Source organism: Camelus bactrianus, chromosome 5 (assembly GCF_048773025.1).
Source record: "Camelus bactrianus isolate YW-2024 breed Bactrian camel chromosome 5, ASM4877302v1, whole genome shotgun sequence".
Lineage (NCBI taxonomy): Eukaryota > Metazoa > Chordata > Mammalia > Artiodactyla > Camelidae > Camelus > Camelus bactrianus.
The window spans coordinates 70,776,882-70,804,824 of record NC_133543.1 but is presented as its reverse complement, the minus strand read 5'-3'; the positions used below and the strand labels follow the sequence as shown (position 1 = coordinate 70,804,824).

The 27,943-nt window shown below is 36.9% G+C and overlaps 1 protein-coding gene across 6 annotated transcripts in view; it reads right to left on the bottom strand.

Annotated features, from left to right (window-relative positions):
- Positions 1–228: 228 nt before the first annotated feature.
- ERBB4 (erb-b2 receptor tyrosine kinase 4) overlaps positions 229–27,943 on the bottom strand; it is a 985,443-nt gene continuing 957,728 nt past the window's right edge. For 3 of the 6 annotated variants that reach the window (XM_045520468.2, XM_045520470.2, XM_010960060.3), the window contains 3 exons: positions 12,360–12,407; positions 11,260–11,557; positions 229–8,542 (listed from right to left, as the gene is read on the bottom strand). In XM_045520468.2, coding sequence (XP_045376424.1) covers positions 8,097–8,542; positions 11,260–11,557; positions 12,360–12,407 — 792 coding nt within the window. In that variant the 3' untranslated portion in view covers positions 229–8,096. The remainder of the gene's footprint in view (positions 8,543–11,259; positions 11,558–12,359; positions 12,408–27,943) is intronic. The other 3 variants (XM_045520469.2, XM_045520472.2, XM_045520471.2) reach the window with 1 other exon arrangement.

Genomic DNA, 27,943 nt, shown 5'->3' with positions numbered 1-27,943 from the left:
CCAATGAGTAAGTCTGTACACATCAGTAGGCTTTTGTGCTCGATGGTAAAAACATATGGCATGTATTACATTCGAAACAACCAAAGGCTTCTGAGGAATAATTAATGAGATTCATAAATGGACAAAAATAAACCCATTTCCACATCTTGAGATTATTAAATCTAGAACACACTTTCTATTTCCCCAGTTGGTTTTTCTCATAACAAACCTCTGATGCACAAGAGAGCATTTGTTTCATATTTTATTGAATTTCATTTATATTAAATTAAAAATATATTTCTGACAGATTCATGTAACAAAAAGGCAGAACAGTTTTCAAATTGTTCAGCTGGGATGATCAGTACAGAATGAGGCAAAGCAGGTCGCATTCTATAATCGCCTTGTACAGGTATAATTCTCTCCCAAGAGCCAAGAGAGGATCCTTGAGAACTAACAGAAAAGCCTAAGTACAGAAATTTAAAATACTGTTTGTCCCTCATTCTCAAAGAACAACAGAAATTGGGGGAAGGGAAGAAACAGGGGGTGAAGGGTTGAAGGAGAGGAAAGAATAAGGGAAATTATACTAAAAATATACCTAACATTAAAAAAGTTAGTATGTGTTAAGTGCATAATCCTTCATCGATAAAATAGAAAAAAAAATCAAAATAACATTACACCACACACAATTGGCATATCCTATTGTGTAAGCGAATGCAGAGGTTGAACACGTCACGATAGTGCTGAACACAGAATCACAAGTAATGTCAAAATGATAACTCCCAACCAAAAAGAAACAATCACAAGCCAATTACTTATATACAAATCAACCCTAAAGACAATTATGTTCCAAATAAAGATGCCCACAGAAGAAAATTAAAGCAACATTATCCCTATTTACAAATGCAACTAGCCATGTCTTTAACAAGCTATAAAAATACTATTCACATTTTCAAACATACAGTAGTATTTTTTGTTTGTTTATTTCAAAAAGGCAGCTAACTTTGAACACTGGGATTTAAATGAAACATCAATGGCTTACCAGCTAGGTATTTTTGCTCCCCTGTCCTTTGAAGATACTTCAGAAGAGAGAGGGCTTGTTGTCTGTTTACAAGTCAAGAACATAAGGAAATGAATACAAATGTGTGTACCTTAAGCCTCTGCCTTTTCGGTGAAGTGTCTCCCTTTATCAACTGAACTGATCTTAGTCAACTATTTTGATGCATGTATGAGATGAATGTTTGAGAGAAGATTTAAAGTGACTTATTATTTTTTGTGCTATGAATTGTCTTGCAGATTGATTTCATTTTCATCTGATCTTGTTCGAATGGTGCTCAAGAAAGAGACACACACCTAGTCACGCCGTGTGAAAATGCAGTTTTGACCTGCAGCGATGCAAGTCCCTGGTGCTCCAGACAGGAGGTGTAGACACACCAGCCAGTGAGGTGTGCATTCAAAGTTAGCTGCCCTCGCACAGCTGCTCAGTTTAATAATCGACCCATTTAACAGCAGTACCAATTTATGCTACATATTCCGAAGTACCTTACTTTAAAAGAACAGCTTACATATCTACATTTAGAAAATAACTTCCGTGGTTAATTACTGGAGTAATCCCAAAGGATTCTTGGAGTGGTGTGGCCCCTTCTCTCCCCCCTCCCAGCCCCTGAGAGATCCAGAAATATACAGGAAAATGACTCTCACGTTAGGGAAAAGGTACAACCCCCAACTAACTGAAAAATCCGGAAATGATACTCAAGAACCAGGTTATGTCAGTACTTAAGAGCTCTGATTTGCTTCCCTTCAAAACAGCTACAGGCCTGGGGGAAACATCCACACTTCAGGGGTAAAAATAGCGGTAAAGGCAAAGTGGTTTGTACGAGTTAGACTATTGCCTACAGAGATGAAACTTTGTTTTCTCAAATTTGTATATTTGTACAAATATAACCACTTCTTGTGATATGGGTAAAACTCATTAGAGCATTGAAAGAAGAATATCCTTAAAGAGCAAAAGTAGAGAAAAAATGGCAACCTATTATTAGACCACAAGGATTTTCATTTCAGTGAAACTGGACTCATTATATATTTGTCAGATGGATGAATGATCCCATAAAGAATTGCAGGTGGTTCTCAAAGATGAATTGCCTTTACCTTTATGATAATAAGACTCTTCACTAACGAAAAAAAAATACAGCAGCTATAAAATATTTGCAGTCAGGAGTAAAGTAAGATAAATAAAGTAAATAAGTTAATTTGCTGGCAAAAAATAAATTATTATATGTAAATTTTTTACGGAAAGATTAAATCTAAAATCAACTAAGGGTATGTGTACATATGTGAATTTCAAGATTTCATCACAGGGCTGACTCGACTTAGATTCCTACAGAGAAGGACATAGTAAGAGAATTGATCTTCATGGAAAAGCATCATTTTAATATCATAAAGTATACTATGTGCAGTCATGTGTTTGAGAAATAATCTAAACAATGTCCCAATCGCTAGTATCGTTTATGGAAAAATCAGACATTTGAGGGCAGAGGCTAAATCCGTATTTCACAAAGCAGCATGTGGGACCTCAGAAGTCCACTATGGCTTAACACATATACAGCATCAGAAGGGCCACTTTGACCTCAGGTGGCAGAAAAGAGAGGAGGACGGAATGGTTGTGCCGATGAGAAAAGAAGTAAGGGCGGTATTTTCTTGCAAGGTCCAGAGAGAAATGAATTTTTCTGTGATTCCTAATAAGATAACCACTCATTTGCAAAGTTGACTGTAAAGGAGTATTTTCCAGGAGAAGCGTATGAACATCTACTTGAAATTGGGGCTCAGAGTCTTTTCAGCTCATCACCCGAGAAGTAGTTTCCTCTGCCCCAAATAGCACCTGGCCGGGAAGAAGTGGGACAGGGGTCTGCAGAGGTGACACACCCTAGGCTTTTGCACCTCTGCAAAAGCAGCGGGACTTTGAACAGAGTGTCTGAAATTTCTCTCCTATAGAGATTTTTTTGTTGTTGTTTTAAATGAAAGAACAAAGCAGCCCATGGTGTTAAAAGCCGTTTGTCCACACAAATGCAAATGCTCCTGAGCCAACAGTGTCCACAACAGCTTTGTGTTTGCAATTGTGGGAAGAACTACTCTGGCAAAGTCTCTCTGGGCTTAGAAAAGGTGTGTTAATTCTACCCAGAAGTATAAACGCTGGCCCCTTTGTAATTTCACTAATATCACGGTCTCTGCTGACAACTGTTATTTTAGAATGATGCCCAGTCTACCTCTGTATAGTATTATTTGTTCTTAAGCAAATGGCAATCAGGAGATGTGAGTCTGCCTTAGACGTCTGCATGGGTGCCGAGCTGTCCTTCAAAGACCATATACACAAAGCAAGGCCCAGCAAAATTCTCTGCCCATAGCATATACAGTAGATTCCCTTTTCTGACTTTTTTTTAACAACTAGAAGTGTTTTACACCTGGATTTCTCATTTGCCCTATTAAAAATCATCAGGCTAATAACTAGAGTCCAAAATCATGGAAATACAGCCATTTGAAATGCTTACTTTAGCACTTATTTATCAGAATATTGTTAATTAATTCCTTGGGCTTTTTTTTTTTTTTTTTTTTTGTAGATGGGAGGATATCATGGAAGACAGATATGTCACAAATTAAATGCATTTTGTCTGTTTACTAAATGGCACCACTCATTTTTTGTCTCTACATAAGGTAATAGAACATTTATATTTCCTTTACTTCATTCTGAAAACCTCTTAAAGTCATATGTAACATATTTGCCTGTTAAACTCTACAAGGTAGTGTTTGCAAAACAAATTTTGAAAATTTCTCTTTACAGTGAATACATTTAAAAATGGTAAAGGCATAGGGGAATGAGAAAAAAAAATAATTGTAATGCTTTAAAGTAAGTTTTCATAAGTGGAACCAGCTCTTCATATGCCTACTTTCAGCTAAACCTAACAAAGAACAATTTTAAATGGCAAACGTATTTTTTACTACACAAAATCCATCTTACATCTTCATATCCTGCCTTTTATTTTGCTACATTATATTTTGTGGTTACTTTTCTAGTTTGATTTACTTAATAGTATTAAAATCATTTAATGTCTGATAACCTAACTAAATCTACACCTTACAGCATTATCGTGGTTCTGCCCAGTTATATACATGCTTTCATGATCACCTTTTCTATTACCTTATGAACTACAAATACTAGTTAAATAATCAACACTTATAGATGGGTGAATAATTCAAGTTTTGAAATAAATGTTAGCTATCTCTAGAGAAACATGTATTTACATCCTTCCTTATCGGCTTAAACACTTTTCTTTTTCTTTTATTTCTGACACTTCAAAAGGCATGTTAATGCCCCTTCCAACTTTATGTAGAAGCAGAACCTCGCGGTCCTTCTGCTGGCTTGTCCCAGGCATTAGGAATATACATGATCTTCGCGCCAAGTCCTGATTTCAGAAGGTATTAACACACGTATTATAATACTTTGAAGAAGGCTATTTCTCCTCTCCAGCTACAGATATTTAATCTTCCTCACCTACTGAGAAAAAAAAATCTCATATTTTTAGTTTATATATTTTTAATCTGATTTGTGTTTTGCACTTTTTAAAAAATTCCCTTTCAAGAGTATCACCCGAGAAAGAACTCTCATCCTAACCAGTGCCACTAATATTCGGAAAATCACTTGCTACTCAGTCGTTCAAGTGCCTCTTTGCGGTGTAGGATGCGTTGTGGTTCTGGGTCTATGGTGGCTTGGACAACGTCTTTTCTCACTTGTCTAAGAACCACTGCTTTAAACAATCATTTAGTTACACAGTTTTTCTTACCTGAAAAAAAGATTCTCCAAGATAGGTATAAGCTACAAGATATGGTGATTTTAAAAATACTGTCTGTGTAAGGTTACCGTTAATTTTCCTCAGATTTACTTAATTGGTTCTACGTATTTCCACTGATACAACTAGCCTACAATAATCTGTTATTCCGATGCCCTTTGCAGGCTTTAACTGGCATTTTAAAGTTTCACTCTACTGGGTTGAATAAGTCATTCTTTGGAACAGATGAAATTTTTTTCTCTCTCTCTTTTATACACTCCAAAATATGTTTTCCTAGGGGGACAAAAATAAAACAAAAGTAAAACCCTAAAACAACAGAAATCAAGTATGTGCTAGAGAAATCATTCAGAAGGAACAAGAGTTCTTGTGAAGCATTTTGGGTCCTTTTGGATTAAACTTGCATCTATCTCCAGTATTAGCACCTGATGTGCAAGGGTCTTAGGATCAGAGACACTACATTCACTGAATACTTTTCTATTAACTTAATAATAAAATAATTATATTTCTTTCCTTGTCCAACATAAGTGATTCTGCTTTTCGTATCCCAGTAGAAACCATATGAATATTGTAAATCTGAAGAAAAAGTCAAGTTCTAGTACCCAACAAGGGTGCTGTCAGTGAGAAGTTGGTATACATTTACCTAGAAAGACAGGCTTATATCCACATTTTCATAAGTACTGATGTGAGGACTCTTGCTGGAGCCTCCTCTGATTGGGTGGAAGAGCTCTGAGCTGTTAGGCTGTGGCCCCTGAGTCGTTCTGTGTCTACAACCTTGGGAAGTTCATGCTGGAACTTCACTGAAAGAGATCTCACAGACCCCTCCCTCGCTCGACCTCATTCTTTTAGCTTCCCTCACTTTTCATAAACTTAGGGAGAAATCAATCCCAATGCCTCAAATGTTCTTGGCTGAAGACCAACATCTATTGTTGATTTAACTGTCCAGTAAGAATTCAGAGAGGACAACTAGCCAGTGATACAACATCTTTCTAGACCAGTTTGTGTTTGGATAACATTGAAGCTATTCTCTTTGTTGACTTCGGTAACTTGTAGGATGCTTAACTCATGTTCCAGATGAGTTCACAGGAGATCTTTTAACAAAGAGCTGATTTTATGATGATGGTCATAAAATAGTTCATGCAATTGTATTCCTTGAATTATAAAATAGATAAACAAATGTCATTCCAAATATATCTGGATTGTAAAAATTTTAAGTTAGGGATATTGCATTTATCTGGGTGCTCCCCACATAACACAGTGCTTTTAATAGACCCTAAATCATTATGAGTTGAAAAAATAAGGGAGCTGGATGGATAGATACATTTTTTCAATAGGCAGAAACCTAGATTTCTTTTCATTTCTTTTTCTAAATGCTCCTCTTTGCCAGTGGAGATTTTTAGTCTAATTGCTTTCATTTAGGTGATACACTCACATTTGGTCCCAATACTTTAACATTAGAAGGAAATATTTTTTAAAAATTCCAAATGAATTGGGGCAGATTTTACTAGAAAAGAGAGACTTCCATCCAATTTTTTAAATTATTGACCTGAGGTCCCCCTTTCCTGGACCCATCCCTACCCATTTGTTCTCATTGCTCATCTTAAAATGATACACAATAAAGATGGTCCTAGAATTCAGATGCTGAGTTTGAAGAAAAAGAGTTACTATATAAAGTATCAAAAGATTAGTAGGTTGGATATTAAAATAATTACATGAGAAGTTTTTTCACATTTATTTACAACTTTTGATCCAAGGACCTATCTATATCAGTAAATGTTTGTGTATTTCTTTTTATTATACCAATTTATGTGCAAAGAGTTACCTTCTACTTAATATAAATAGAGTTTCATACTAGAAATTCCATGGAATTCAAGCCAGTCCTTACTTGCATTCCTTCAAGTGGAGTATACAAACTGGACAACTTTCCTTGTGTAGGAAATGTGATATCACATGTCGATCATGTGCTGACCCTCTCACCATAATCCCTGGATACTGTTCCAAAGTCCTAATTTGCTTGGTTTGGCATTTCCAGTCTTTCTTTATCTTAGCACTTAAAAAAAATGTATTTAAATGAGTTGTTTTGCTGGTTGCTTCCATATTGCTTCATTCAAAATCCAAAATGGAGTTCAGAAAGAAAACAAATAAAATTATAGCTTAAGTGCAAACTACATTTCTGAGTATCTGCCAGGTAGACATACCCAATCCAGTGTGTTTCTTCCAGTTCAATGGATTCCCCATTGGACAACCCCGAAAGCGTCAGTAGTTTTCATGAACCACACAGAACTGTCTCTTAGTTTCCCTTCTACTCTTAACATTACCAACTGCTTATCAAGTACATAGAGGAGAAGAAAATGTTAAAGAATGTAAAGAATGGGGGGATACATAGTCAATAGTGTAAAACACAAAAGTTGGAGTTGATGTTACATTTGACTAATATCCTCCCCTTCTAATTTTAAAGACTGTATATTTAAAATAGTGGCCATTTCACCATATTAAAATATTTCTTTTTACAATTCCGTCAATTTAGAGCAACACATAAGGTTTTATGTAAAAATCTTTGCAATTATAAATTAAAGCCCAAAATATGGGAGAAAGTAATAAGAAGGTACAGATCAAAGCAAAACAACATGAAAACAAAAAAGCCCCTCCCCCACACATTGTTATAACTTTGACGGAGAGTCAAATATCATGAAAGCTGAGTTGGCCATTCTTGCTTGTCAGGATAGAAACTGTCAGAGAGAGAGACTGGCTTCTCAATTTTAGTTACTATTATATGTTATGTAAAAGATTATCCTTTTGTTCTAATGGAAACTTTATTAGGATTTCCAGGGATGCTGAAAATGTAATTATCAGTCCCTGCAAATAGGAACAGAAAGCTTGGGTCTTTCAAGCATGTGCCTTGGAAGGAAGGAAGGAAGGAAGGAAAAAAAGGAAGGAAGGAAGAAAGATAAGAAAGAAAGAGAAAAATCAGGAGGGGAAAAAAAAAAAAAAACAAAAACAAAAACTTGAAAACTAGTTTGGCAGCAGACAGTATTGCCTCTTATTTGCTGGTCTTCCTCTCGCCGTTCCACTCTCCTGACCAACCCATGCAGAGAAATGAAGAAACAGTGTGGTTCCTCCTGTCTTTCTCTTTCAGTCCTTCCTTCTAAGGTTCAAGTTATATAAGCACATAACTGTCATTGCATCTCGCTACTTTCCACCAGGAAGTGGCAGAACTACTGGCCTTGGGAGTAGAAGGAAGACGGGAAGAGAAAGAGAGGCGGTGGGGAAGTGGGCGCGGGCCTACACCACAGTATTCCGGTGTCTGTAGGGCGGAGGCGGCAGCACAGTGCCTGGCTTCAGCGAGAACTCAGAGAGGTATTCCGGATTCTCTGCCACAATAGGTCGGATCCGTCCATTTTGTTTATAAAAATATTTTGTGCTGTACTCCTGCAGGTAGTCTGGGTGCTGAAGGGTGCTCCGGGGTGGCAAGCTGTGGTTCCAGTAGTCGGGGTTGTCGAATGCTTTCTTGGCCTTCTCGGGCACAGACAGTACGTTGTTCTTCAGGTACTCGGCGTTCCCCAAGGCGTTGGCAAAGGTGTTGAGGTACAGTGGCTCATTCACATACTCATCCTCGGCCTTGGGGGGACCGCTGGAAGCACTGTGATATTCGGGATTATCCAGAGCTTGAAGGTCTCCGTTTTTTCTCCGAGAAACAAAAGGGTTCTCTTCCACAGGATTCAGGTATTCTGAGGGCAGATAAAAACATCAGTTAACATCCACTTGCTGGAAAATATCCATCGGACCGTGGTTCTACAGATGGTTAGCTTCTTTTTCCAGAGCAATAAAGCCAGATTTCTTTTCATGAACGTTCACAAAACTATTCTGTTGATTACTACTGTCCTATGGAAAAGGAGTAAGTGGGCCAAACATGTTAATGACAAACCAAGGCCCCAACAAGGCCAGGGTCAGAGTCCTTGGTCCCTTGATTGTTCTTTCCTTCTAATTGCATTTGTCTCTCCTCCATATGGGGCCGGTTGTTTAAATGTTTCTATTTTCTGAAACTCAGTCATTTATACTGGCATAGAAGACAACCTATCAGGGTTAAATAGCCTTTAAATGTGAATAAATCAGAATTTTTAAAAGAATATTGGAAAATCAAAATGTCTATAGCTTAACCCCATGCCAAGATAAATGGATGAAGTGAAAGAATAGTGTCTTTTAGTCTACATAATTCGTTGTGAATGTCCATATGGGTAACAAGGATTTGATTATAGATGTTTCCCCAGAAAGCTTTCCACATAGGAAAGAAAACTTCTAAGACTCAACTAATCAAATCACACACACATCTAACATGCCTCTCAATTGACTTGCTTGACAATATGTATGCTTAACAATAAAATATGATGATAACATTTATTTTCAATGGCTAATCATAATCATCAAACAGCAAACTATTAGTTTGAATCATGAGAAATTGCTATTTTGTAGGCTGAAACCAGTGATATAGTGGCTATTTTGTAGGATTCAATCTAATAAATTCATCAAGAATAAGTGTTGGCCCAGCATTTCAAAAAATGCTGCTAATTGCTGCTGCTCTCCCCAGGATTAATTTTACCCCCATGTGTAGTAGAGACTGCATATAGACGATGACACATATACAGTTGGACCCTCTTTTTCAGTCTATGTACGGAAATGACACGTTAGCTATTCCTGTTTTGGTATTGGGGCAGGGAGAAGGCACAAATGTCTGTTGAAATACCACCATCTGAAACAAACTTTCTACCCCCTGTATTTAGCATCATGTTCAAGTTAAAAGACAGTGATGAATATCCTACCACGATATACATGAATTACAGCCCAGTCATTTATAAGGCATTATCATTTCATCCTCACAACAATCCTGTGATAAAGGATATGCAAGCTTTTTTCCAGCTTTATAGACAGAAAACGGAGACTGACTGATGTATGAAGGATACAGTTAGTGTTCAACTAGAATTCAAATTCCCTAACTCTTGCAGAGTAATCTCCTTGTTCAGCTGCACCGTTTTCGTTGTTGCCCCTACAGGAGTAGGCTGAACTTGACACTTCATCAGAAGTTTTAATTTGAATGGTTCTCAAAGCTACTGTCATTTTAAGAAAAACATGTATGAAAAAACTTACAAGGGAGACAGAATTTGATTTTTATTACCAGATTGCTAAAATTTCTTAATTGAAAGTTTAGGAATGTCTATACTAAAATTCTCTACTGTCTGAGAACTAGGCTAGTGTAGAAGAACCTTCTGCAGAAGCACAGGTGTCTTAGTACTCAGAGATAAAATCTGGGGACGGTCTACAGTGAGTCTATATAGACTGACTTGCCTTTCCCTTAGAAGGTTCAAGTTACCTTTTCTCATTGCAATCTACTTATTTATTGTCCTGATGAAAATGTGGGTAGCCATGGAGTTCTACAGAGAGGGATCATTTTATGGAGGAGTTGAGAATCTTCCCGGAGGGTATTCCACTTTCAGGGGAAGCAGCCAAACCTTCTCAAAACCTACATTTGTGTCACCACTGGGCTACTGTAAACATCCGATTCTTCATTACAGTAAGTAATGCTTTCATACATATCGAGATGGATATATTTTAATTGCATATTGTAAAAGTGATTATAATTGCATATTAAGGGAGATAGTGGGCCTTCGTAGAGTCTGAAAATACAGTTTGCTGTGTCACTGAAGACTGAGACACGATCATCAGTTTTTAATGATAATCTATCTTCCCCTTTTTCTGATGCTATTAACACAGAAGAAAGAGGCTTTTTTCAAAGTTGGAATATTATTTGATTTAGGTGTTTAATATTCCTACTACCCACTTCCTAAAGTTATTGCTGTGCTTTGTAAAACCACCAACTATGAATATCTTAAGGATGTGATGGCTAACATATAAATATCTGCAGGGTCAGAACTTTAATTTTTGAAATGTATCATACAAGAAATCATCATTTCCTATAATATTCTAGGTCATTTAAGTGACACCAATTTAATGAATCAATCAAATCCTTTATTGGCACCATCAAACGCTTTGGATGCTTTTACTAACAAGACTAGTCTTTATGATCTCCACAATCAGTCCAATAGAGAAATGGCTCTGAAATCTTGTGATATGCTGCCTCATTCAAATATTCCAGTAGGGACTCATTTAGATCAGTGCTTCTCAAACTTGATCGTGCATAAAAGTCACCTGGGGGTCTTGTTAAAATGCAGATTCCCATTCAGGTGGGGTGTGAGATTCTAATTTCTAAAGAGGCCCCTAGATGGTGAGGTTGCAGGTGCAGAACGCACACTAGGAAGAGTAGCAGCCCGGACCTTCTGTGGATCACAAATGTTACCCAGCCCACTGGTTCGGCCACTTCCCTTCTACACTTTGCATACTTTGATGGAAGTGAATGTCGAACGGCGATCATTTCTGAACACACTGCTTGTACCTTGTTTGGGTTTGGCTCGCATAGGGGTCATGTACCCTTCTTCGTCCAGCTCTCCTCGCGGGCTTCGTTCCGGGGCAAACACTGTGGGGTCGGCGCTGTACCTCTGGGTGCTGCTGTCCTCTTGGACATGGGGTGTCACTGGCTTGCGTAAGGTGCCGTTACAACAGGAGTCATCAAAGATCTCGGCTGTAGCCCCCTGAGCGACTGGAGCTTCTGGGATGGTGCTGGTTGTGGCTCTGTAGGGCACGGGCACTCCTTGCTCTGCAGCGAAACCCCCATCTCGGTACACAAACTGGTTCTGTCAATAGTAGAGACACATTTGGATCGAAGTTATTGTTAGGAATAGCTGTCAAGAATGAATGTTAATAACCGAAAGAATATGGGAGTTTGTCTCTCAGAGAAAAGTCAGAGTTTCTCAATTGAGTTTTTCCCCCTAATACTTAATGACTTTGAGTTCCAGACTAGAAACACCTACAATTCCACTTTTTCTTATCAGGTAACAACTCAACTGTGGGAAAACAATTTGGAAATATATATTTTACTTTTACTAACCACCCAACCACATGATCTAAAAAAAAATATTTCATGATCTTTTCCCACAATTGCCTATTTTTAATGCAAAAATTCAAAGTGAATTTGCAAGACAAATGGTGATGTCATTAACTGTAGAACTGCTGCCGTTAAGAACAGTGATGCAATTTGAATGGTGATATTTCCTTATGGCCTTCTATTCTGCAGTTCCTATGACTCTGAGTCTCTAGTGCCTAACTAGGGAATCGTCACTGAGATTCTGACTTTTTAGCACAAGACCTGTCATCGTGGAAGTAAAGATAACCTCCTCACCCAGAAGCATAACGTATGAGCCCAGGTAAATCCTTCCGATAAAAATCAAAAACTACTGTTGACGCATGACATCTCAACTCTGGATCATCTACTGAGATAAAACATCTCTACCTCGGCGGGTACACAATTTACAGTAAATTCTCAACTCACTGTTGGCAAAGGCAAAATGAGGGAATTATGATGAGACAAGAGAGAGGAAACGTGGTAAGCAAAGACCAAAAATCCTAAAAGATGAAGGTTGACTGTGAAATACTTACTCCTGACATGGGAGTGTAGGCAGGAGGAGGGCTGTGTCCAATTTCACTCTAATAGGAAAGAAAAATGGAATGATGGATATAATAAGAGGTAACATGAATGGAGAAAAAAAAAAAAAGAAAAGAAAAAGAAAAGCCACATGAGTTGTATGAACCAAAGGGGAAAACATGCACAACAGTGAAGTTTGCTAAACAGAAACATTTTATGCCTATGACTACAAGTAAGTTTATTTTTTGAGGATATTAAATATTTTAATTCAATCCTGAAAAGGAAAGGAAAGTTATAGAGAAAAAGTAAAAAATTTTGACGGATTAAAAATAAGTCAACTATGAATATTCTTCTGATTAATCCTGGAAGAAAGGGAAAAGCAGTAGATAATTAACCATAGTTGTAAATGAGGAACCATTTCCTTTGTTACACGTTAAATGACCCCAGTGGCCACATACCACAGCTTCACTTTTCTCTTACAAGAAGAAATTTATCTAACAGGAGATAGACGTGGATTTCAATTTGCCTGGAGTAATTTTTGCTATGAAGTTATATTTATTTTTCACCATTTCAGCAAAGGGTCAGCTTCTTAGCTTCTCCTTATGAAAAGATACATAATATTTTCTTGTCAGTCTTATTTTTTTTTAAAGCCAGGAAACAGCAGAAAATCTTGGAAAATTGATTTCTTTCCTGAAAAGATGCTTTACATACATTACTTTTATGTATTTAGAACTGGTTGAAATCATATTTCTATTAAGGAAAAAAAAATCCCAAATTCTATATTCTTATGGCTTAAAAATTTAAATATTCACACCTAAGTCAGATTTTGAAAGTCAAGCAAAGTGCCAAAGCTTCTCATCAAAGAAACATTTTTAAATGCTTACCTGTTTTCCACATTACCTTGAATATAGGTGTATTTTGCTATCTTTTAGAAAGTTATGAAATCAAATCTGTTTATTCACAAAATTTGAGAAAGAAAATTTCTGTATAGTCCAGTGTTGTGTAAAAATAGAGGGATGGTACAAAAATGTGACAACTATCTGCTGGAACTTTATCATCTTAAAACCTTGGCCTTACCCTATCATTAAATTCAAATTATTTGGCAAGCATTTAGCAAATATTTATTACATTTCTACAATGAAAGCACAGGAATTATGACAGATACTGGAGCTACCATGATATACTTGGGGTGGCCCAGCTAGCGGCCTTTTGCAATTTACAACATTACCTGAGATTATTAGAAGAAAAGACAAGAGTAAAATGAGGCTGGAGTGAATTTAACTTCTATCCTATGATGACATATTAAAAGACAAGGTGTTCCAAAATATTCGCAATTACCAGTGTTCCTCTGACCTCTTACTTTGCAAGAGTTGCTATATTGGGCAGGGTTCAATTAGAATCCCAGCTGAGGAAAGAGCATTGACAGCTGCACGTTTAGCATCTTCTAAAACTTGAGAGATAAAGGATCAAAGGAGTAACCCGCAAGTCATTCTTCATCAGGAAATACTTTATTATTGTATTCATTATCTGGGCTAGACCGTCTTCAACTGTAAAGGCGTTGTATTAAAAATAACTAGCTCTCTTGCAGTTAGTCTGTTCCAAGACGTGAAGTGCGGCCAGGCCTTATTAGAATGCACCGCTGTCCTTGCTTTGGCCAGTCTTTCCGTCAGCAACCTGCCAGCTCCGTAACTGGACACACTGCCAGATACCATCACAGTAATAGGAGTGTCTTCATGCTTCTCCTAGTTTTCAGCATTAAAATGGAAAAAAAAAAATGCTAAGCAAAGCGCCTTTAGCGTTTATTGTTTTTAGGGTTACTGGCTGCCTTTTATGTTTCTGTTTCCATTTTTTCCATTTGCTTTTTTTCTGTTTTCCATGATAAAAAGCACCTCATTCATTTCCCCCTTGGAAGGGCAGTGCAGCTACAAGGGAACATCTGTGAGGCCAATTAGCTGGGCTGGAAAAGTGATATAATTGTTGTTTAAATATATTTAAATTACATGTTAATCACTGTGTCATAATTTATAGGCTTTGAAAATAACTTTTTGTACTTGAGAGCCAAGCCAGATTTTACTTGTTTTTGCTGTTTTTAGGTTGTAACAAGCTCTTCTCATTCCCTGCACAACAACCTCCCCCCAACTCCCCACATTTGAAGAGCTGAACTTTTAATATTGGGAAGAGTGACAGCTGCAAGTAAATTGGTTGAGTAAAAATTAAGATCCCGACAATCAGAATGAGCTGCAGTGACCTTAAAGTTTGAAGGAGAACAAAGCAGTGCTCTCAGTTAAAAGGTTTTTTGTTTTTTTTTTTTTTTAAATTGTGCCACTTTCTACCGTCCATCAAAGCCCAGCTTTGCGCGTCTTCAGGAAGCAGCACTGGGTACATCTGTTCAATTAACTGGTGAGGGGATTTATTGTCAGCAGGACAAAGACAGAAAGAGGTGGGCTATGAACTGGCAAGTGAGATGGAGTTTGTTGCTGGTGTGAAAATATGTATGGGTGATGAAGAGAGTCAAGTTTAATTTGTGGCCATAATCCCTGGGACATTGTGTGATTAATGTGGACTCAAATGCCAGGGATTATAGAGAAGGCAGATGTTAGCAAATGTATCAAACAGTGTTAAATGCACTTTTAAACACATCATGTTCTCAAATTTACTTTTCAGTTGAATGACAAAGATTTGGAACTTTGTTACATGCCCTGTATTTCTCATATTTGTTGTTCTAATTAAAATTGTATTATTTTATATTATTCCTGGAAAATTTTAAATTGTTAACTAGATGAACTGTGTTCCCTGATATTTTTTTAAAATATCATACAAATCTGTCTTCTTAGGAACAAACAAAAATACATCCTTAATGCCTAACTTCTATCTAAATTAAACATGTACTTAATGAGAGAGAGATTTATTTTTTAATCTTCAGATAATTGTTACTCTCAATATTAACTATAGGATTAAAGTTTCTAGGGCCAAGAAACACTCTTTAAATCCTTTTAACTAAAATAGAACATGTCTCTGTAAGATGGTGCTAATCCATCAGCACTAATTTATAACCTAGACATCTTCACATAGTAACTATTAAGGGTTCTCAATTTTTTATCCTCCTTGGCATATATCCTTCACACCCTGATGGGCATTTCACACTTCTCAGGTGAGGCAGCAGATAGATAATTTTTTTTTTTGCACTATGTAAAATTCTTGATGCATGCCTGTTAACACTTTTTTTCACAACTGAATTCAGCATACCAGCATTTGAGACATCTGGATTTAGGATCTTCATTTTTCATAGAGCAACCAGAAGAAAACAAACAAAATGTGCTCATATTCCCCAAATCAGTAAGTTCTGGGGAAACCTATTAAATCTAGGCAGCTGGTTCACACTCACATGTGCGTGTCTTCTATGTAACATATAAGTACTTTTGCCTATTTATGTATGTGTGTATTAATGTACTCATTTATGTATTTGGTTTGATAATGTGAGATGCTACTTTTTAAAGAAACTTTATTTTTACTCTATATACACAAAAATAAATAACAATAATGATGATATAATATAAATAAAATATATTATGATATACTATGATAAATAAGTTAATAATAATGACCTTATGATCCAGTTGAAGGACTACTAACTTGGACTTTCATCCTTTGTTCACTTTTCACTAACTCTATGACTAAATTATAGAGTCTACTGTGTTTCATAGATGCATATATTACTTCTCTTAGAAACAGCAAGGGAACCTAACATGTATTATATATGCCACAGATTAGACTATTTTAGTTTTCATTTATTCTTATAACCTTCCAGGGTAAATATCATTATTAAAAATTATGACTCCCATTTTGAGAAAACTGAGGATCAGGGAAGCTAAAAGTGCTCCCCATGCACACGAACAGCCACTGGTGGCTCTCTGAATCTAATACCCTTTCACTGTGCCACATGTAGATTTTGACTTTACCATTTCTGTTCTCTCTTTTCTATGCCCTCCTTCTGCCCCTGCATAATACTTCAACTCTGCTCTCAAATGAGATTTCATGGTTTCTCTTTCTTGTGAAAAACTAATCTGAACGAGGAATTTGAAAAATGATTAATCTTAGTTATAAAATACTGATAATGCTTCATACTATTGCCCCTCCTATCTTATTTGCATTTTGACTTACTAATTTACTACAAGGACTCAAGCCGAAAAGGAACAAAAAGTAGAATAAGTGCTAATAGAGGATATCTATCTATCTATATATTCTTCCTTAATAGTCTTTTCTTATTGATCTAAAATCATAGTTTATATGTGTGTGTGTATATACCCATTTAATCACCTTGCCAAGAGCAAAAACGAACTCTGAAGCAGGAGAAGATGGCTTCAAATAATGGAAGAGCACAAAGATTTTCCACGACAGCACTCTTGATTATGCGTTTATTGTTCCTAGTCCAGGGCTTAGTCAGTAAATTCCTCTTCTTGTTCCACTAAGATTAAGTAAGCTATTGTATCCCCAGGCAGCAATTCCTACAGCCTTTCCAAATATCAGTAGAACAAGAGACATTCCCTCTTAAAATATTCATGGCTAGATGAGTCAATAAAATGGGAGCTGGAAATTCCTCATTTCATACCTTTCTGCTTTAAGTATTGCATGACATGATGAAATTGAAGAACATTATTAGCACAGTCAAAAAAGAAAGGATATGAAGAAACGCGATTTCATATTAGTGCCAGTATTCCTTAGCTTCATTCGAGATATGCAATAGGAGTTTTGTAACTTTCTTGAAATTAGTCATCACAAAGAATTTATATTTCTTCTTGGTGCAAGTTCTAAATGTATTTTTGGTTCTGGTTCTGGCAACTTTCTTTTGAATTTCTTTTGCATCTTTTTTGTTTACATTTCTTTTCACAAGCAGGTTGTGATATTTGAAACTTTAACTAATTGTCACTTAGCTACTAGTTGACACATGTAGCTGGAAATCTAAAGAAAAGAACTTCTAGGAGGTTCCTTAAAGAACTCCCAACAATTCTTTTCAGTTAGAGAGGGCATGGCCATTTTTCCTAATTTTTTAACTCATCCTTGAGAACATCAAGTTCAAGTGCCATGTCTATGTTTGAGTCTAAATGAAATCATTAAGCCTTTACTATGTCCAAATTCTTAGGTAGTCTGACTAATTCTTCAAGTACATCCTAAAGTTGTCTGTGTCTCTGCTTGAGTGTTTTTTAACCCGACGTCATGGAAATTATTTAGTGAAGAGTTCTTAGCACATAAAAAGTGCACTGATGTCAGGCAACTTTCGAAGACAAAAATACCATAGATACAGCACAAGGGACCACATGAGGTCCTTCTATCTCTAGGGTTGTATTCTTAAGCTTTTTGCCATTAAACTACGTGACTTTTAACAAATTCCTTAATCTCTTGAACCCTCTCTTTATTTAACTGAAAAGAAGAATGGGGTTATAAAGCAGGCAATGGGAAAGATCACTTCCAACTATCAAATTATTTGTAGGTAAATTGAATATTCTGCCATAAACCCATACCATTGATGGCTAAATACTGTAAAATATGATGAACACTAAGGCAAGGCATCTTACAAACTTTTCTCACATAAACCTTTTCAAAGTATATTCATCACATTCTTTTTTTCCTTTTCTCTAAATGGAGTATCTTTGAAGTCTCTTAGCCTGTATGTAATACATGATGGTATACTCTTGGGATGCAAGACCACATCTGGATGTGACTAATGAAAATATAATTTTAAATTGAAGTTTTATAATTGAAATTCTTCATTTTACTGATGGATACACTGACGCTGTAAGAGCTTAGGTTAATTTTTCGAATCACACAACTAGTTAGTGACAGTACTAGGAACAAGACATCCCATTATACTCTACAGCCTCAAATTGCCATTAATAAATAATAAAAAGTCAGTTTTAAAGTTCTGGAGTTAAATGTGATGTATTTCATAAAAAAAAAAAAAAAAAAAAAAAAAACTTTCCTTGATGTGGCAGAAAGCATTTGCCTTAACCACTATGGCATTTGTTTTCAGTTGAAATATGTACTTATATGTCCTTAAAGTGAATTTAATGGAGTTTTGGTTTTAAGAAAAAAAATGTATATCATTTTTTTCTTATTGAATAAGTTTATTAGACAAAAGGAATACCTTAATATTAAATACTATAAAAAAACACTGTCCTTATGTAGTTTGATTAAAAGCAATTTTGATTAAAATGATATCTTATTTATGAAACAGCTTTCCATGTTGAGGGAGAAAGTTATTTAAACCTGTTCTAGCTTTAAAAGTCAGTAATTATACACATGCTCATCGTCAGTTGATACCTATTTACCTTCATAGTATTTATCTGTATCTATCTATATAATTAGATAATGTATAGGGATTATACAGTTTAAAAATTAAGTATTCTTAGGGCAGATTGAAGAAAAAAATACTATAAACACTCTGAATGTCATGAATGCCATTATTTTAGAATTTGAAATGCTAAGCCTGAGTATGTTTCCTTTTATACTACTGGCAGAGACTTACTTAAATAACAGTTTTAGGCTTTGTGTGTGTCTGCACACATGTGCACGTTTACATATATGTTGTCATGCACACACCAAGAAAAGTAATAGCTGCAAACAAGATAACAGAGAGTTTATTTAACCCATTCTCACTAATGATCCTCTTTTACAGGCTGTTAGCTCATTTGTGGGCTTGTTTTTGCTGCTTTTCACAAGTGAATATTGTTTATCAGCAAATGAATTGTGTTCACTAAAACATCATTTACAAGAGTTCTACCTAGAAATGTTTCTTCAGTGGTTATTCAGATTAATTTTATTTACTTGCAAATAATAAGGCAACAGTGTAATATTTTATATTTCAACCTACTCTTTAGCAATAAGCCAAGCTCTGGAAGTTTTATTACATATTCAAAATAACAATGACAGTATTTCGAGCAATCTGTGTGTAAAAATGTAAAAAATATGAAGGGCATAGCTTGTGTATTGGGAGATGGAAAAAATCATATTGGGAGATGGAAGACAAATCATATAGAAAATAGAATTACAAATTTTATAAATCTAATTTTGGCATGGGGATTTTATTCAGTGTCTTAAATGATAGGTGTTGGCAACAAGCAAACAATTTAATGTAATATGGATAAGGCTTTCAGTGTCCCTATCATTTCAGTGCGGATCAGGTTGGAAATATCTTCAGTTATGCTAGTTTATGCAAGCTGTTCACGAGATAAAAAGTGAATTTGTAACAATGGTTGATTTGTCCGACTACTGCTCTTTAAGCTACGAGGGGGCCCGGCTGTTGCTGTAAGTGACAAGATTTCTAACAATCCACCTGGAATTAGGACATCTGGTTTGTGGGAGCTGATCTGAATAATGCACTGCGGATACTCGGGTACAGCTACCGGCAGAGCAAACAGCACACGGCTGTCCCATCAGCCCAGAGCAAACACCAGTTACATTTCACAGAAACTGCCTGGTGTTTACAACTGATCGGAGCCAAAATGAATATCAGATTGAAGGCAGTACCCCAAGAGGAAAAAGCTCTCCCCAAGTGTTACTTGTTGCCTGTAGTCTAAGGAGATTTTACCATTTTTGAAAATCCCCCAAATTCGATTTTGCTGCATGTAAAAAGGAAAAGGAAAATATATAAAGAATTCCTGCATCTATTTGTGAACCACTTTGGAATTTCCAAAAATAAAAAATGACCAACACTTCTTAGTTTCCTATTTAAACTGTTCGCTGCCAAAGTCAATCTAGATTAGCCAGAATCATGCTCATAATAATTTCCTTTCAAGTTCTAAAATGGCTAACACTTTAATAAAAGATACAAAGGAGGGGAAAAATAAAATAGACCAGAAACTAGAGAATCTAATTTAAATCTGACATGGATGCCTGAGATCATCCAATCACAATTCTCTCTGTTTTCAGCTATGGTAATAGAGATGGCAAGTGACTTTCCTCCAGGTCACAGAGCTACTTACTAACAAGCGAAAATCAATACGCTTAATTAGAAAAGTATTTGTATGGTTTACTGTGGAACAGCAACAACAAAAAGATCTGCTTGGTATTCTTAGATTACGTCTGCACAACTGATTCGGGGCAAGCCAGGTGAAACTCTAAAGAAGATAAATCTGATTTCAACACTACCTTCTCAATTTCAGGCCCATGATCCTTCACTCCTCCCTAAGAGACTCCAAAACCCACTGATTCTTGTGCCGGTTCTATAGGAAATGGGACCATATCATCTTCCCTCAGAAGATGCACCATTCCAAGTCAATAACACACACTCCAGAACATCCTCTCTTATCTCCACTCTTATCCTCTCCTCATGTATTTGGCTCTAGCTAGGTCAAAGGCACCCATTAAGTCTGATTAATTTGGGGGGATTTGCTCAAATTGGTGGTAGTAGATCATAATGGGCCCAACGTCGGGTAACACTGAGCTACTGTGTACTAACCTATACCCACATAATTAACTGCTGGCCTGACATCTCCTCTGGAATGTTCCACGGGATTTCAAATGTCACATTTCCAAAACTAAAATGAACATCTCCTCTCTAAATTGAATTATCTTTCTTGGCTTACTGACTGGTATCAACAACTTTACTTGTGTAAGTTAAATATCTTAGTGTCATCCTTGACTCCACCTCTACCTTACTCTTCATAAGCATCCAAGGTCTACCCATTTAAACATCTTAATACCTCAAGAATCCAACCATTCTCTCCAGCCTCGCTGACACTCTTTTAGTTGTGGTTAAGGTGCCATATAATTTATCATTCTAACTGGGAAATTTTAAGGGAAAAAATAAAGTGCTATTAATAATTAAGCCAGGATAATAGGAGTAAACGTGGATTCTCCAGAGAAAAAAGGCACAGCACATGTGACAAACAGTTCTTGACTCAGTTTTTGACTAGACTACTGCATTTTCTAATGGGTCTCTTTGATCTTAGTGTTTTCCCTTCACTCCAACCTAGTATTCGTATTCATTCCCCTGCTTAAAAACCTAGAAGACCTCTTTTGCCTCAGTTTAACATAAGTCTCAATTTCTTATGGCATTGAAGGCTTTTTGTAGCTATGGTTCTTGCCAATTTCTCCAGCCTTCTCTCTGCTCTCTCCTTATAAACCTCAAGTCAAAAAAATTACTGGCAGTTCTTATGATGGTCCATTACCTCCACCACCTCCAGTTCTGTCCAGGCTCCAATTTTTCCTCAACACTCTTTCTAGCTTCTTTGCCTTGGCTACCTGTTAATTCCATGGAATATTATCATTGTCCTGATTATATTTCATTATTTTTTAAAATAATTTTTTCTCTTTTTTGGGGGGAGAGGTAATTAGATTTGTATTTATTTAAATTCATTTTGATGGAGGTACTGGGGATTGAACCCAGGACCTCGTGTGTGCTAAGCACACACACTGAGCTACACCCTCCTCCCATTTCATTACTGACTCAACAATATTTATCAAGAACCTATTCTGCACCCCCATATAATGAGTTAGCAACTGTACTCTAACTACTTACTTCATTAATATGCCTTCTTTCTCAGATGGTGAACCTATTTAGAAAAGGACTTCACTCTAATTTATCTTTATATCCTTGATACCTATCACAGGCCAGGGACATGAACATGGTGAATTTTCAGTAAAAGTATATTGGATCATTGATGGGTAGAGAGAAAGATACTTAAACCCAAACTCTGAGTTTAGTAATGAGGGTCTCAGGGTCTTCAGCCAGGCAGTGGGATATGTTTTAAAAAATAAAGGATTTTAGCGTTAGTCAATGTATTATAAACATCTTACTCTGCAGATACTCAGAGTAAGCCCTAAATTGAAATTGAATCCCAATACAATTATCTGAATATTATATGTCATCTAGTACACTCACTCTTCCTTCAATCAGTTATTATTTCTGGAGGCACTGTTTGAAATCTTAATTATAATGGCAAAAAAAAATTATTCTTACAAATAGTGAATGGCTCCAAATGCAATGGCTATTTTATAATAGTCATAAAACTTCAGGATTCTATCACTAGTGTGACAACACTCCCCTGAGACATCGATGTATTTCCTAATGCTTTGGATGTCTAGGAAATTCAGGCTTCAGCTTTATCCTGAAGAATGTAAGCTGTTAAGTAAGAACAATAGGAAAGACAAACTCTAAGGATAAATTGCCCGTAGGCAGATGGAAAATCCAGTTTTGGCTCATAAGATGAAACACAGATCCCTTCAAGTATCCATTTTAAGCGGCTCCTACCACCCACCTGTATTTCCACACTGTGGTGCGTAACACCAACATCTATACGGAAGAATCATTTTAAATTTTTCAAGAAGCTTTTTCAGAATAACCATAGCTAAACAGTTTAGAAAATTAAAGTTATAAATAAACGAGATTCTAAGTCTGTAGGAAGGGAAGGAGCTAGAGGGGGAGAACACTTGATTAGGGAAGAGCTCTGCCGCCCGACAGCTCTGCTGCTGTGGGTAAGTTTCCCTCAAACCTTAGGGTCCTCATCTGTAAAATGGAAATAATGATGTCTGTCTGCCCACTTTGTGAGTTTTACAAGTTCATGTTCATGGTAAATATCTTTGAAAAAAATGTATTATGTATGTGAATGAAGAAGAGTGCCAGCCATATCAGCAAATAAAGGATGCCGTGGCCATCAAGCCGTCAGCCTCCCCCACCACTCCTGACAGTGAGCAGAGGGAACTCAGGATGCAGACAAGCAGGCAGCCTGGCCTCTGCAGCCACCCCCAACGGTGCACCCACCCTCAGGGAACTCAGGATGTGGAAGAGCAGGATACTGTCCCTAGATGGGTGCATATCAAAGGAATAAGCAATATGAGCCCAGACCTTTGCACCTTCCCACACACATTAAGGGCTAAATTCCTTAACTTGAGATATCTGGTTTTCTTTAACTAACAGTAATCTTTTGATGTTCTGACCACCTTGTCTTCGTTGCAAAAACTCATACATCCTGGCTCCTATCCTGCCACTTTGCAAAAGCCTCTTAGAGCGATCTCAGATACTGTGTCCCAGGTTCGAGTCCTACTATCATCTGCCGCATAAAACATAACTCTCCACTTTTAGGCTGTGCATTTTATTTCAGTCAACATATAGATGTGCAGCATGGTATTTTTTCCTAGTAATTTAAAGACAATACAGCTGAATACTGACTTGTCCAACTATCATGCATACAAAACCATGCTAAATGCTGCAAATCAAAAAAGCAGACATTTCTTATATATCAGAATACAAGGATTCCTACAGCTACCTATTATTTATCTGTCTGGTAAGTTTATTTTGCCAATTTCACATCACATAGTGTCATCTGAAACACCTGTCAAAATGCAAAAGTGAAAAATCATTTACAAATTTCATTTCAATGAATAGACTAGTATATCATTTAAAGTCAGTGTAAAACATTTCTTTGAAAATTAAAAATAATGATAATGCTTTTCTTAGTGCAGCAGTAAATTAAAACAAGACCCTTCAGAACTCTTTTACCACTGTCACGCAGAAAGGTGCATATTAAATGTTCAATAATAAATTCCTTATGCAACTAAAATAAATTAGCATAATGACCTAACAGTGAAGATTATGATAAATTGAAATAAAGTCTTCATTACTTTTGTTTTCTTTAAATGATGAGGGTGAAAAAGTTGATGAAAACCAAACATTAGAAATTCCCATCTCTGCAGAGTATGGGTCGGCCTTGATTTTCTTGAATTAATCTACTGAACACTTGAACACATCCAGACAGACTCCTAATAAGATATGCCTCAGAATTCGTGCTGAGGCGCTGTCAACGGGCCAAGGAGACGTCCTCAGCCCTGAATGTGTGCTTAGATTGAATTTTTTTCTTCCCTGCGTTTGCTGATCTTTTCAGGGAAAGCTGGCATGTTAAGAGAAGGACGTGGTAATGTAAGAAATGTTTGGACGCTCCTACTCTGTTGGAGAGAGAATTCCTATGTGTCACCTCTTTAATAAGTTAAGATTTGAAGCATTTAAAGGATTTTAAAAGCATGCTAAACATTTTTAAGACAGACACGTCTTGGAAAGAAAGTAGCTAAGTCACAGAAAAGTGCTTAAATTTGCAACCTGAAATAATTTGATAAATGACCTGGAGTTGGGAAAAATAAAATAAATTAGATTTTCCCACATATTATATACCCCAGGCTTTCTCCCAAGGTCTACCAAACAACCAACCAAAAAAGTACTAGACAGATAAGAAAAGCCATTGGTTTATTTCCCAGGCCTCTTTGTCCTTTATTACATACTAGCACAATTATTATTTATCATTTCTGAAAGAAAATATTAAGCCAAGGTGCAGCTATGTTCTGACAAAAGAAAATATTAATACTTGATCTTCCAAATATAATCACAAAGGAGAATGTGGTTGGTTGTCTTCCTTGCCTTAAGTCTTAAATATGAGACATCCCAGGCTCTCTGAGGAACCGTTACTGTTTTTATCATTTATAAATATATCCAAGAGTTTTAGAAACTGCTTCTGTTTAATCTGTATTATGTTTTAGGATACATGCTCCTTAAATATAATCAACCAGTTGAACAGCATCTGGCCTCTCTTACTTCTCCCAAATTTACTTATCTAGTTATTAAAAAGATACCTAGTATCTCAGATTTTGCCAAAAACAGTAAGTGAGAACAGGATATTTTGATCATTCCTAAGACAGAGCTCTTAAATTCTTATTGGAAGGTATGAAAAGCTCAGGTAAGAACAATTAGAAATAATATTAGCACACTGACAGCACTTTTAGGATTTTCATCCAGTCTGTTGCCATACAAAAGCATACTGAATGTCAATTATGCAGGAGGAGAAGATATTTCCAAGAAAGCTTGACATAAGCCCAGGTTGTGAATTATTTGCTTTGAAATGCCTTCATATTCTCCTGCTTGGAAATTCAGGTCAAGAGAAGAGCAAAAACAAGTAGCAAGCTCATCCTAAGCATATGGTCAGGTGAACATTCATAAAATGTTTATCAGCCCACAAATAAAATTTTTAAAAGTGCTAGAGCATCCTCTTCCAGAAGGAAGGAAGGAAGGAAGGAAGGAAGGGCACAGTCAATAATGGGTCCTTTGTTATTGTATTAAATTTCTGGGGCCCACCCCATCCATCTTGAGTTTCTAAATACCAGAAGCCCCAAAGGAAGTGCTCACTAATGTGCTATTGGAAACTAGGAACACATGCATCCCCGGCAGCCACTCCTCCGGCGTGTTTTCTCACTTCCTCCACCCAGAGTGAATTTACCTTGAAGCGACAAAGCTTAACGCTTCAGTCTCTTCAGCTGCATCATCCCTTTCAAGGCCTGGGAAAGAGCCCAAGTCATGGACTCACAGGGTTATGTGACTGGGTAAAGTTCCAAAAATAAGATTTTTATTTTGCATTCTTTTTCTTTAAGAGGCTCCATCCCTACTCCCAATGATGTGTCTGGTTCCATCATACCTCCATCTGCCCATACTCTCCCGTCACTTTTCAGGGAATGTTCCCTACAATTCATTCTTTATCAGACACCTGGCATTCGGGAGCTGCCCCCTGCACACCCAGAAGGCTTCTCTGGAATATCGTTTCTCGTGGAGAACGTTCATTCCATGATTCAACTCAGGCATCAGAGTCAGGGTTCATATGCTCTAAGTTTCCAGATCACAGCTCTTCAAAAATTCATTCAACACCCATCCTCTTTTTGATGCTTATACACAAGGTCCTTATCCTCGGGATTATTATCTGCAGTCTTTGCAGGCAGTTTCCAACACGCACATCGTTCATTGGTATCACTTAGCTTGTTCAGTGATATCTGATGCATTTCTAGCTCTCTTCACCATGAATGCCGCTGAATGTCTAACCATTATAGTTTCTAAGCCGCCTCTTTGCCTCTGATCTTAACTTACTTTACTATCACTACCACATGGCTATACCTTAACATCACTAGGAAAAACTCCCATTATATAATTAAAAATATATATCCTTTATCTGCTCACGACTTTCTATTCATTCACTTTGTTGATTCCTTTCTCTCGTTCACTCAGTTCTTTTGCCTTCTGTGCAGTTGCCTTCTCCTCAATTCATTCTTTGACTATTGTACCAGCATGATCTCTGCAGGAGGCTAAAACGAGTTTGAGTCCTGTGCAACTTACTAGCTGTCACAAGCCACTCAGCATCTCTGAGCTCCAGTTTCCTTAGCCTAAAATGGGGGAACATGCCCCTCCTGTTTTGTTAGCATTACATTTTATAAGAATGTATGAAACAAACCTAACATTCAGTTCATAGTAGGTAAGTAAATATATATAAGTAGATAGAGAGATTAAAAAAGTAAAAGAACTTATCTGTACCACATGGTTAATTACTTCATTGATCCTCATTATACCCTTTAGTTCCTTTCATCTTATTTTCATGCAGCTGCCCCATCACTCCTAATTCCTTTTTACATCAAACCTTTTTTCTCTCCCTTGCTCATGGTTCCCTTGATACTACAGAATAATCATGCACCCAAGTAGAATGATGCCCTTAAAAAGCTATATTTTCTACCTCTGGTGAGTCCTTAGATTTACTGGTCCCTCATTCATTGTTCCCCAAGCAATCGCTAGTCTTTTTAAGCTTCTGGACACATCACTGTCCCCTCCCTCCCTGACAACTCTGCTCTCTATATAATAGAGAGAATAGAATCTGAATGTCTCCCTGTGGGAGCCCCTCTGTATGTCTCAGTTGAATCTCTAAATTATAGTGAAACGGAAAACTTTTTATTATTTGTCTGAATATTTCCTGGGGAAAAAATCTTGGTGAAATATTTGGAGTAGAAAGTAAATCAATTAAGAGCCGAATGCCAAGGCTCCAAATGGGAGGGAAAATCGTACTACATAATAAAGAAGGAAAATCCTGGGGCCCCAGATCAATCTAAAAGGAAACAGAGACGAGGAAGGGAAAGAACGGAGCACGGGGTGAGGCACTAGAAGGCTGCTCTCTACGAAGCCACCATCCAGTCGTGGCCACTAGTTCTATATTCAACCAAATCTACCAAACTCACAAAGCCTTGGTGTGAATTATTTCTGTTGTTGGGGAAATGAACGAGGAAATCAAAGAAGGGGTGGGAATCAACGAAGTGTGGGGAAGACGCCCTGCATGAGGAACCCGGCTGGAGCCCAGGAAGACAGACGAGCTAACAGTTATCTAGTTGCTACTGTTTGAAGTGCTTTACCTGTATTATTCCGATCAGTCCTCACTCACATGTAGGGTAGTTAGTATTTTTATCCTTGTATTAGGGAGAAGGAGACTGAGAGGTTCAGTCAGTCACTCAAGTTTGCACAGATAGTGCGGACTGAAGTCAAACCTCCGGTCCCAAGCCCTGGAAGGACACATTGAGAATTTACCAAACTACCTCAAAAGTACTTTTTTCCCCCAATGAGTTGAATTTTTTTTTAAAAAATGAGAGGCAGTTTGAATATCATCTGTAAATTTAAGGTTGAATAAAATTTTTTCCTAGTGCTCAGGAGACAGAGAAACGCCTATTTGATAGATGCGTTAAAACTTTATTCTTAAATTTCCTCGTGTCAAAGAGTTCATCCTCTTGCCTAAGATAAATTTTGTGCAAGTGT